The 12,095-nt window shown below is 35.9% G+C and overlaps 1 protein-coding gene and 1 long non-coding RNA gene across 6 annotated transcripts; one reads left to right on the plus strand and one right to left on the minus strand.

The window, feature by feature from the left end:
• Positions 1–1,039: 1,039 nt before the first annotated feature.
• On the minus strand, positions 1,040–4,868 carry LOC113362212. 5 transcript variants are annotated; one of them, XR_003365622.1, is made up of 13 exons: positions 4,594–4,868; positions 4,355–4,452; positions 3,845–3,896; positions 3,581–3,621; positions 3,027–3,320; positions 2,890–2,937; positions 2,637–2,711; positions 2,279–2,372; positions 2,099–2,168; positions 1,930–2,021; positions 1,793–1,844; positions 1,606–1,698; positions 1,040–1,351 (listed from the first exon to the last, which is right to left on the minus strand). It is a non-coding gene; the product is annotated as an uncharacterized LOC113362212 (long non-coding RNA). The 5 variants fall into 5 exon arrangements; XR_003365623.1 differs by lacking the exon at positions 2,099–2,168 and having other exon boundaries at positions 3,027–3,311; XR_003365625.1 differs by lacking the exon at positions 2,099–2,168 and having other exon boundaries at positions 2,890–2,930.
• Positions 4,869–10,376: 5,508 nt separating this feature from the next.
• On the plus strand, positions 10,377–11,639 carry LOC113360781 (uncharacterized mitochondrial protein AtMg00810-like). Its single transcript, XM_026604245.1, has one exon. It carries the CDS (start codon positions 10,377–10,379, stop codon positions 11,637–11,639), a length of 1,263 nt encoding a protein of 420 aa, XP_026460030.1.
• The last annotated feature ends 456 nt before the right edge of the window (positions 11,640–12,095 follow it).

The raw sequence follows: 12,095 nt of genomic DNA on the forward strand, positions 1-12,095 counted from the left end.
TTCAGCAACCGAAGACGAGGAGAGGAGGAGGAAGGCTGGAAGAAGTGATGAGAGAAGCCTTATTCACCAGAAGTGTCCCATCCCATCCTTCGAGTATTACGGTGGATCCAGTGACCCCGCGACCCATCTTCGGTACTACAATCGTATTTTAGCCCGATGGGATCAGGATGACGTGATCCTCTGCACATACTTCTCTTCAAGTTTGAAAGGATCGGCTCTATCGTGGTTATTGACAAATTTTACGACTCCTGACGCTACTATTATATTAGAGAAAAAAACTCAGAACCCTCATCTAAAATGGAGCGAGTAAAAACTAAGAAGTTAACACAAAAAAAAAGTACACCTCTTGAAACGAACAAAAGTTAATTAAGCACAACAGTAACTACATATACTAGTAATAAATTCAAATATGTCTTGTAATTCTTAATCTTAAAACCGTATAGAATAAGGATTATTCCAAGGATTTTGTTATCTTGTGAGCCAATTATGGACATGCACTACACAAAATTCTGGGAGTAGTAACAGGTCATAGTCGTTACAAAAACGGGTTGTAACGGCTCTCACCTGTCGCAAAAGAGGGTATTACAAATTTTCGTAACGGCTTTGTGGCCGTTACGAATTTGGGTTGTATCGGTCCTCGTAACAGAAGTGAGCCGTTACGAATTTGCCACGTGGTAACAGCTACAGGCCGATTCGAATTTTATTTGTAACAGAGAAGTCCTAACGCTTTTCAGCCGTTACTACGTGGCAAGTTGTAACGGATCTAAGCTGTTAGTACGTGGCATTTTGTAACGGTTTGAAACCGTTACGAACTTTTTTGTAACAGCAAAACAATTACTGCCAGTCAACCTTGGCCTGTTCACCAATTTTGACCAGGTCAAGGATGACCGGCAGTAATTTTTCCGCCGGAAAAAAGCCGGAATTCTAAATTCAATACCCTGCATACACCTTTCAATACATTCATAACAACAACAATTTCCTCAATCTAATACATTCATAACAACAACAATTTCTTCAATCTAACCAAAATAACATTCGTTCAATTCATAATCACATTCATTTTATTCATCTCAGGTTCATACAACAAAAGAACTGAAATTTCTCGAAGTACCAAACTTTTTCTTTTTTTTTGAAGTATCAAATTTATCAAGGAATACATGGAAGGTTCCAAATTTCTAAGGGAACAAATACAAACTTGAATACATGGAACTTACAAATCTTGAAGCTCCTTTGTTCTCCACTCTTTCTGATGAAATAGAGCATCATTCAAATAACCGCAACTAAGCTTTATATCCTTTGCAGGCTTGCTTTCTTGAAAGCTTGGGCACCATAAAACTCGATGTAGGCAATCCTGCATAATACAACAGGCATCATTATTATGACAAGTAAACTGGAAGAAATAATTTTCAAAAAACGCAATTCACGTAAATGCAAACAAGCAATAATTACATAGGTGTAACACCAATTTATTTTGTTTCTTAGATGTTGGAAGTAAGGTATACTTAGAGCAGAAGACATACTAGAAGGGAGAAGTTATTGCAGCAGGGAAGTAAGATAATTGGAGGAGTATAGAATATGAAATTAGGAAAGGCAACAATACTTAACTAGTTAACTGCAACTAGGTAAGATGAAACTTCATGACTTGGCACTCTCTTTGTCTTTCATATAGACTCTTCTAGGCAATCAGTGCAATTGGTTCTGCAACAAACCAAATTCTATAATGAAGCTCTCTCAACAGGTAATACATTTGAAGTATACAAGTTGATGCCATGTATACAAGTGAAGTACTTACCATGTAATCTAGAAGGTACACATGTTGATGCCAAACGCCTCGCAAGTATAAACTGAAGGTCAAAACCACAAATTATAAGCAATCTCTAGGTTAACTTGAAACAAAAATGAACTTCTCAGTGCTCACAGTAGCACTACCGGATATCATGGGTTCAGGAGTGAGAACAACATTTCTGATTGTCTTCCTATTTCTTTAAGCTCCAAAACAACAGTATCCACTCCAACTGCTTCTGAAAGGATTTAGAAGCATACATTAGATGTATTACAAATAAACTAAAGTTCAAAAGGAGACAAGTATTCAGTATACCCTGCATTATAAGATGCCATTAAGCCAATGTAGTAAAAACTAGTACAAGTGGTTTAATTTCCAAAAGCATCTGTAGTACATGAGAAAGAGAACTTGGAACCACTTGCAAAGGAAATAGTTTACATAAGTAAAGAAGTTCAGATATCATTGTTTCTTGCAATATATCAACTGCATGCAAACCTCAATGTCAGTATGAGTCATAATGAACTCCCCAATTGACGGACCAAGAGTGAAAGTGTGAAACCATTGACACCAGTTCCGTGCTTGACACAAACTGCAAGAACATGCCTTCAACAGTTCAGACTCAAGTAAAACATTCTAGTAATCTCAATAGGTATATCGAACTTACTCTCAAGAGAAGCATATTGAAATGCACAGCAACCTTAAGGGAAAACCAGAGGTTTAAAGAAAAAAAATGCAAGACATTAAGCATAAATACTGAACGAAAAACATGCTTCAGGAAAGGGTCTCACGGTTTCAATTGCAAATCCATCCAACACCATAGTCAAATCTAACTCAATAGTTCTCGAAGACTTACTGTTATTCCACTGCTCACGAGAGCCTTAAAAAATACATCATTTGAAGGAACATCCAGTTTCTTTTGGTCTTGCCCCTAGAATCAAAGGTGAACATATTACTTCTTAGTAGCTAGCTCAAACAAGAAGTGAGTAAGAAATGAATTTCTTTCTAATTGACTATTTCCAATCAAATTCTTCACTATCACCAATCAAATGAAAAAACCCAGAAAAACAGAATTAAGTAACAATACAAAGTCACACAGACTAATTTACCTTGAGAATTGTTGCAGCATAATATAACACACTTGGTTTCCCTGTGATCTGCCATGAGAGAATCATACACGCATATATATATATTATAATAAAAAATAGTCTTTTAAAATTATAGAACATTAGGTTAATGATGATACCTGCTGGAACAAAACCATTCCAACACCAATAGTAAGTGCTTTCAAGCATTTCATATACATGTTCTGGAGCTGAGACACCAATGGCTCAACCCATCATCCGGCACGAACAACATATTGCAGTTTCTCTTGCCCCTTTTGTATTTCCCTTTCCTTCTATGGCGCATAATAACCATCGTGGTGATGGGGGCAACCACCACACTCCGACTCCCATAAGAAAAGATATAAGAATACTAGTAGCATACAAGTAACGCCATCCTTCAACTATATCAATTTCCAGACCGCCAACTATATAACCTAATTGCAAGAGAGATAAAACCCAGTATTTATAAGTTAAGAGTTTTATTACATACACAACTTGATGTAGAAGTTTGCATAAACAATAACATCGGGTGGGGTGTTATGCCAGATATAGTAACTACTCATTGACTACCTCATAATGTATTTTGTAACTAACACTTCCACAATAATAAAAAACAAGGATAGAGATATGAAGAAATTACAAGCATTCCTAGAACTATAAAGAGCTCTTTCTTAGAAATCAATCGTCCTCGTACCTGACTTGGTGCAGCCTCAGCAATGTACATTGGTGCATTTCCTAAAAGCATTGCAGGACATCAAAAACTTTGGAAAGAAACAAGTTTACTACAGAAACTGTGCAACACCGCAACACGCATTATCTTGGACCTAGAGAACTATGGTAAGATTTTCCTAACACAGTTAATCAATTTGTCCTTATTGTGTATGTTCACTTGGAGACATCACAGATCAAGACGCTGTGCACAAAAAAAAGGTTTGAGAGAAAAAAGATAATTACTTACCAGTCCAATTCCCATACCATATATTATGCTTCCAATCACCAAAATCGCTGACCTATAACCGTGTAAAGACCAAAAAAGGAATCAAAAAAATGTAATATATACTCAAAGGTGAAACTATTTGAAAACCATTTAGCTTAAAACACATGAATATGTAGCAAGGTGAATCAAAGATAAGCCTCTTTCCCCCTTCTTAGTTAGCACTATCGTTTAGGAATTAGCAAATAGTGTAAACTCGAATTATATCCCAAAAAATCACTAGCATTGCGTAGTATACTTGTTCAGGATCAGCAGGATAAGTACACATAGTACACAAAACTGAACACTCCCTCTAATTTTTAACCTGAACTACAAACAACCATGACAACCCATTAGCTCAAACATTCTAGCTTCCACTACCAATAAAAATTATATCAGTATATCCTTGAACCGTAGTTCATTGCAGCAAAGTACAACCCCAACCTCAAAAACCCTAACTTTCCAATCAATCACAAAAACAAACAAAAAAATTACCTTAGAAGTAGTTAGAACAACACCATCACCACTACCATCCGCAATTCCAAACCCTTGTAGCTTCTCAGTCAACTTATCAACTTAATTCCCATCTGCATCTGAAAAGAAATTCCCTAAATCAGAAACCCAAATCTCATAATCGATTGAACAAGAAACCCTAAATCAATTATCATTTTGAAACCCTAAAATGAAAACCTAAATCTAGCTGAAAATAAATCGAAATCAAAACCACAAAATACCTAAATTAAAATAAGTAGAACAGATGCTTTCACACGATTAGCTGAGAGTGAAGATCAGTTCTTCCAAGTTCGGACTCCGACGAACAAACTAAAATCAATGAATCATAATACAGACTGAAATCCTAAAACGATTTATGAAGACCTAAAAATCATATTATAGATGATGAACAAACTGAATCAAAATTGATTCACCAAACTCGATCTGGTTCATCGGTTGACAGAAAGAGACGAGAGGCTGAGAGCAGAAACTCATCTGGTTCCATCGGCGGAGAGGAAGACAAGAGAGGATGAGAGCAAGAGAGAAAAAAAAATGGAAAATAAAATTTTCGATCATCTTTCATTACTCATTAGGGCATACCCATATTACGCATGTGAATCGCACGCACATGGGAGGAAATATCCTTTAATGTTTTTCAGTTTGGGTGGAATCAAAATGGTACGCGTGCGAATGACACACGTACAGGCTCCAGGTGTGACGAAGCGTGTGGCTGGCACCCTTATAAAAAAATCATAACGGCTACACCCTGTTACGAAATTTTCAGAAATTCGTAACGGCGATAGCATGTTACAAACATTTCGTAAAGGCCATTTGTAACAGGAAAATCGTATAGGCCACAAAGCCGTTACGAATTGCTGTTACGAATCCGGGAATTTGGTGTAGTGATGGGAAAGTGTAAAAACTGTAAAATATAAGAGACAAAATGCTTTTTCGTATTGGAGAATATATTTGTAGAGAGAGAGAAATTCATGAATATTTGCATTTCCAAATGCAAAGAAGCATTCTCTCATTTTATAGTTTTTACACTTTCTCATGTAATGATTGGCTCTTACAAAACCCCAATTTTCGCCAAAACTAATGAACAATTGAAACGTTCTTGCAACTGTTTTATACATTTACATAAGGGGTTTTTTTATCTTGTGCATCAATGCACAAGATAAGAGCCAATCATTGGCATGAGAAAGTGTAAAAAACTATAAAATATAAGAGGGTGGATGATTCTTTGCATTGGAGAATGCATTTGTAGAGAGAGAAGTTCAAAAATCCGTGAATATTTGTGCAAGATTTGTATCCAATCTTGTGCATGGATGCACAAGATAACAAAACCCCGTACATAATGATAGGTATGAAAAATACCAGTTACCAATGACACCGAAAGAAAATTTAGCCGCTATATTAGAATATTTTTCTTTCACAATTAATGGAGTATCTTATACCTGGCTTGATTGGGGTATACCCAGATTAATTGGGGTATACCTAATGAGACAAAACCAGGTCATTTTGAAATAAAATAGGACACCCCTTAACCATTTATTTTCTAAATGGCTAATATGTCCTTGTTTAATTAACACTAAAAAATCTGATTAGCTTAATTAATTGAGTTTAAATTGATAAATTGAGTAGATTAAAACTTCTCAAATCATGAATCTGAGTTATGATTTTTTTTTTTGATTGAACTCATTTGGAAAGATTTTTGATGAAAAAAAATTTGTTTTGAGAAAATCTTTTGCAACGAAAATGAAAGCACACTACCTAAACACTTCTAAAAAGTGGATTGCAAAGCTATTGTATGAAATCATACTCAAAATTAGATCAGACATCAACACTTTCACTTCTGAAAGTATGAAAAGTCGGCAAGGTCGACGAATGAAGACCATGCCGACTAACTTTGGTCGGCAAGGTTCTTTCTAAATAACAATGCCGACTTTATTTTTTTGACACACAGGAGAAGACTAATACTAGTCGGCAAGGTATACAAAAAATACCCTTCCAGGATGTTGAGAAAAATGTGAAATCGTATATTAGTCGACAAGGTCTACAAAAAAATACCATGCCGGCTGTTAAAAAATACCCTGACGGCTGTTGAGAAAAATGTGGAATCATGTATTAGTCGGTAAGGTCTTCAAAAAAAATACTCTGTCGGCTGTTGAGAAAAATGTGGAATCATGTATTAGTCGGCAAGGTCTTCAAAAAATATCTTGTCGGTTGTTGAAAAAATTTACATTCGCCATGACTATTATGAAAAGTCGGCAAGATATGCGTGTTGCAACCTAGCCGACTAAAGACACGGAAATCACAATTTTAGATTTCTAACCTAATATAACAATCAAACACACAACACAATAATGGGTTTGAGTTTAGACATCATTAACAATCTTCTTTTCCCCGGTAGAGGGCTCTTTTCAACATTCTCAGGGATTGAATTTTTGGGTTCACGAATTTTTTTGATGGAAGAAGTGGAAGAAGATGAAGGGGAAGGGGACGAGCAAAGAGATTAAGAAAGATCAAGATTTTTTTAGTTTTTAGTTTTAGGGTTTAGTTTTAAGTTAATTAGTTCAAGGATATTAAAGTAAAATCACCAATCTCGACCACCCCTTAGCAAGGATACTAGGTCCATTTAAATTTAGGTATACCCCAATTAATTTGGGTATGTTAGAAATATTATCTCAAAGATATTATCTTGTTGAGATATTATTTGATATTATCTCCAATATATTATCTTGTTGAGATATTATTTGATATCATTTGATAGTATATATTGTTTTCATTAAGCATGTATATTCTCTTTATGTTATAATATCTTGTTTATCTTGTTTCCTTATTTTCATCTGTTCACGCATATAAGAACAGGTTGTTTTGTAACCATTCTATTCAATCAAGAAGAATATATTACATTCTCCAGAATATACATGCCATGACTATTTTTTTCATGGCATCAGAGCCTGGCAAGATCTAAGAAACCATCTTCCGCTGCAACATAAACTCTGAAATATCAAAAACCTTGCACTGATCAATCAACTTGTCCTAACCGCAAATCTTCATCTTTATTTTCTCCTCAAGATGTCACGAGAAGACTATCAACCCATCACTACAAAATTTGATGGAACAAATTATAATCATTGGTCCTTTCTTATGAGAAGTTTTCTCAAAGGAAAAGGAATGTGGAAGTATATGGATGGCACAACTAAACGTCCAAACGCTGCTGATACAACTGTAACAGAAAAGGATAAAGAGCCTGCAAGAGAAAGCATGGAAACCTGGGATATCAACAACCATAAGATACTCACATGGATAAGCAACACAGTAATAACCTCTATAAGCATGCAACTTACTAGATTCGAAACTGCCAAGGATGCATGGGATTTTCTCTCAAAAAGGTATACCCAAATCAACTTTGCTCAACGTTATAAGCTTGAACAAGATATCAGATCTTTGAAACAACAACATGATCAATCTATTTCTGATTTTCATTCTGAGATGTATGTCATATGGAATCAGTTATCTCTTATAGAGCCTAACTAGACAACATATATTGAAATATGGGAGAAATATAGGGAAGAATCACGATTAGTTCAGCTTTTAATGGCACTAAGAGATGAATTTGAAACTGTTAGAGCATCAATTCTTCATAGATCACCCCTACCAACTGTAGAGACCGTACTTTCTGAACTTATCACTGAAGAAACTAGGAAACGCATTAAACCTGATATTCCCACCGTACTAGCAGTACCTTCTCGAACAAGCTTTAACAATCATTTTAGTTCTCAAAAATATCATCGTGATACAACTTAAACTGTGTGTTATAACTGCAAGAAACCTGGACATATATCCAAAAATTATACTGTGCCACCTAACACAACAACATCAGATATGTCTCAGAGTTCAACTTCACAGCTTCATTGCAATTACTGCAAAGAACCTGGACACACTGTAGGAAACTGTACATCACCTTCATCTAGGAATATCAGAGAAAGAAGAAGGCAGCATGCAACTACATCATCATATAATCTTGCTCCATCATTGTTAGCCACACCAGCAGTTGAGAAAAGTTCAGAATCAGCAGCAGTCACACAAACCAGTCTAGCTGATATTCAGGAGATGCTCAGACAAGCACTTGGTAACAATCACTCAGCAGCTACTGCTCTCTCAGCTCCATCAGGTATTCTTTCAACTGGATGGTTTCTTAATTCAGGGGCATCAAACCATATGACATTTGATTCAACTCTATTTGAGAATAAACATCCCATTGTTACACCTAATATCCATACAACAGATGGATCAGCAATATCTGCTACTCACATCGGCCAAGTTAAGGTTACAAATAAGATATATGTACCTAATGTGCTTCTTGTTCCAAAGATTAGAATGAATCTTATATCCATTGGGAAATTGTGTGATCAAGGACTTAATATTTTCTTCTTTCCTTCTGGTTGTGTGATACAGGATTCCAAGACAGGGAAGCTAGTTGGGATAGGCCGTAGAATTGGTCGACTTTATCTCCTTGAAAGTCTTATCATTCCTCAACAATTTATGAATAAAGAAGTTGTTGCATCTGCTCCTATTTTGCCTTCAACTATTTCTCCATTTATGTTTTGGCATTCCAATCTAGGACATGTTTCTTTTTCTCGTCTTACCTATATGATTAATAAAGGTTTATTAGGGTCTATGAAGTAGAAAAAGAACCTCATTGCGTTGCATGTAAGTTGGGAAAACAACCAGCTCTTTCCTTCAGTAATATCATTACATTATCCACTGCACCCTTTGATCTAATTCATTCTGATGTTTGGGGAAAATCTCCCATTCCATCCAAGGGAGGAGCATTATACTATGTGATTTTTATTGATGATTATACTCGCTTCACATGGATATACTTATTCAACTCAAGAGCATATTTTCTAAAACTATACTCGGATTTTTTTAGGATGATTAAAACTTAGTTTGGAAAAACTATCAAAACCTTACGTGATGATCAGGGAGGCGAATACATCTCAAATCCTTTTAGAGAGTTTTTCAAATTCGAAGGTACACAACAGTTGTCTTGCACTGAAACTCCAGAGAAAAATGGAGTTGTAGAAAGAAAACATCGTCATATTATTGAGACAGCAAGAACTCAACTTCTCTCTACTTCTGTTCCCTCTAACTTTTGGGGAGAATCTGTTCTTATAGCAGTGTACACCATCAATCGTATTCCTACTGCTGTTATAGGAGGAATATCTCCATATGAAAGTCTTTACGGTAAGCCGCCAAATTACTCTGAACTTCGTGTCTTTGGCTCAACATGTTTTGTTTTTCTTACTGAACGAGAACGTAACAAACTAGGTAAAAAGAATACTATTTGTGTGTTCTTAGGATACGGAATAGAACAAAAGGGTTATCGCTGTTATGATCTAGAAAGTAGAATATTGCGTATCTCTAGACATGTAACCTTCTGGGAGAAAATACCATTCTGGTCTCTTCATAGTAGAAAAACATCTAGTTTAGAAACATTCTCCTCTATAGATCCTTTTGAAGACGTAATCACATCTCAGCCAAATATTCCTATCACTACTCCTGAGCTTGCAATTACTCGATCTCCAGAAGTCTCAGAAATTGTCACCAATGACTCTACGGACAATCCTGACATTGCTTCCCTAGAAAGGAATCCTGCAACTGAAGATACAACACTGCCACCTCGTGCTCGTCGACCACCAGCTAAGTATTATGATTATCATTGTTCTTTATCTTCTATCTTGCCTCTACATGAACCCAAATCTTATAGGGAAGCAGCTGCAATCCCTGACTGGAAAGAATCTATGGGAGAGAAGTTAACAGCACACAAGAATGCATATACATGGGATATGGTAGATCTTCCTCCAGGAAAGTCAGTTGTTGGTAGCAAGTGGGTTTACAAGATAAAGACAAATTCAGAAGGAAAAATAGAACGATGTAAATCTCGTTTAGTGTCTCAAGGGTACACACAAGAATATGGAATTGACTATGAAGAGACATTTGCTCCTGCTGCTCCATGACTACAGTGCGTACGCTCATTGCTGTTGCTTCTAATCAAAATTGGGATCTTCACCAAATGGACGTCAAAAATGCCTTCCTCCATGGAGAACTTCAAGAAGAAGTTTATATGCAACCACCACCAGGATTACATCATGATCCAAATCAAGTATGCAAACTTAACAAAGCATTATATGGTCTCAAACAAGCACCTCGTGCTTGGTTTGAAAAATTCTCAAATGCTATTCTTCAGTATGGATATAGTCAGAGTGCATATGACTCAGCCATGTTTACTCGAAAAACAGAGAAAGGAATAGTTATTCTCCTTCTGTATGTCGATGACATGATCATTACTGGCAGTGACTTAAAGGAAATCCTTTCTTTGAAGCGTCATCTATTTTCTTGTTTTGAGATGAAAGATCTTGGTCTTTTGAGATACTTTCTTGGGATAGAAGTCGATAAATCCTTTAATGGTTATTTTATTTCTCAAGTTAAGTATGCAACTTACATTCTTCAACGTGCAGGGTTAACTGATAGCAACACTGTTGATACACCTCTAGAACTGAATGTTAAGCTCAACAGTTACGAGGGAAAAGCATTATCTAATCCTACACTATACCGTCAACTTGTAGGGAGTCTTAACTATCTTATTATTACACGACCAGATATCAGCCATGCAGTCCATATTGTAAGCCAGTTTATGTCATATCCAAGATCAACACACTATGCTGCTGTGCTTCGAATTTTGCGATACATCAAAGGTACTTTATATCAAGGTTTACACTTCTCAAGTAATTCGGATCTTCGTCTTCATGTATACTCCGGCTCTGATTGGGCAGGTGACGTTACTGATCGACGATCAACCACTGGATATTGCCTATTTTTGGGTAACTCATTAATCTCTTGGTTTAGTAAGAAACAATATGTGGTATCTCGCTCTAGTGCCGAAGATGAATATCGAGCTCTTGCTCACACTACTTCAGAAATTTTCTGGTTACGGTGGCTTCTTCAAGATATGGGAGTTATATCATCTGAGCCAACTCCACTCTCCTGTATTAACAAGGCTGCTATTCATATTTCCCACAATGATGTGTTCCATGAGCGTACAAAACACATTGAGATTGACTGTCACTTTGTTCGTCATCACTTCAAACACTTTACAATCTCATTGCCCCATGTTTCTTCAGAATTGCAGCTAGCAGACATTTTTACTAAGACTCTACCTTCTACTCATCTGAAGTTCTTGGCTTTCAAACTCAATATGTGCTTTGCACCATCATGAGTTTGAGAGGGGGTGTTAGAAATATTATCTCCAAGATATTATCTTGTTGAGATATTATTAGATATTATCTCCAACATATTATCTTGTTGAGATATTATTTGATATTATCTCCAAGATATTATCTCCAAGATATTATCTCCAAGATATTATCTCCAAGATATTATCTTGTTGAGATATTATTTGATATTATTTGATAGTATATATTGTTTTCATTAGGCATGTATATTCTCTTTATGTTGTAATATCTTGTTTATCTTGTTTCCTTATTTTCATCTGTTCACGCTTATAAGAACAGGTTGTTTTGTAACCATTCTATTCACTCAAGAAGAATATATTACATTCTCCATAATATACATGCCATGACTATTTTTGTCAGGGTATACCTCAATCAAGCCAGGATCTTAAAAGTATTTCATTAATTGATATATAAATGAGTGCTACTTATTCACAATTAAT

The sequence above is a fragment of the Papaver somniferum genome, chromosome 3 (genome assembly GCF_003573695.1).
Source record: "Papaver somniferum cultivar HN1 chromosome 3, ASM357369v1, whole genome shotgun sequence".
Taxonomy (NCBI): domain Eukaryota; kingdom Viridiplantae; phylum Streptophyta; class Magnoliopsida; order Ranunculales; family Papaveraceae; genus Papaver; species Papaver somniferum.

Excerpts from the sequence above, each read along its gene's own strand:
- LOC113360781 (XM_026604245.1), top strand. The coding sequence starts at position 10,377 with ATGACTACAGTGCGTACGCTCATTGCTGTTGCTTCTAATCAAAATTGG.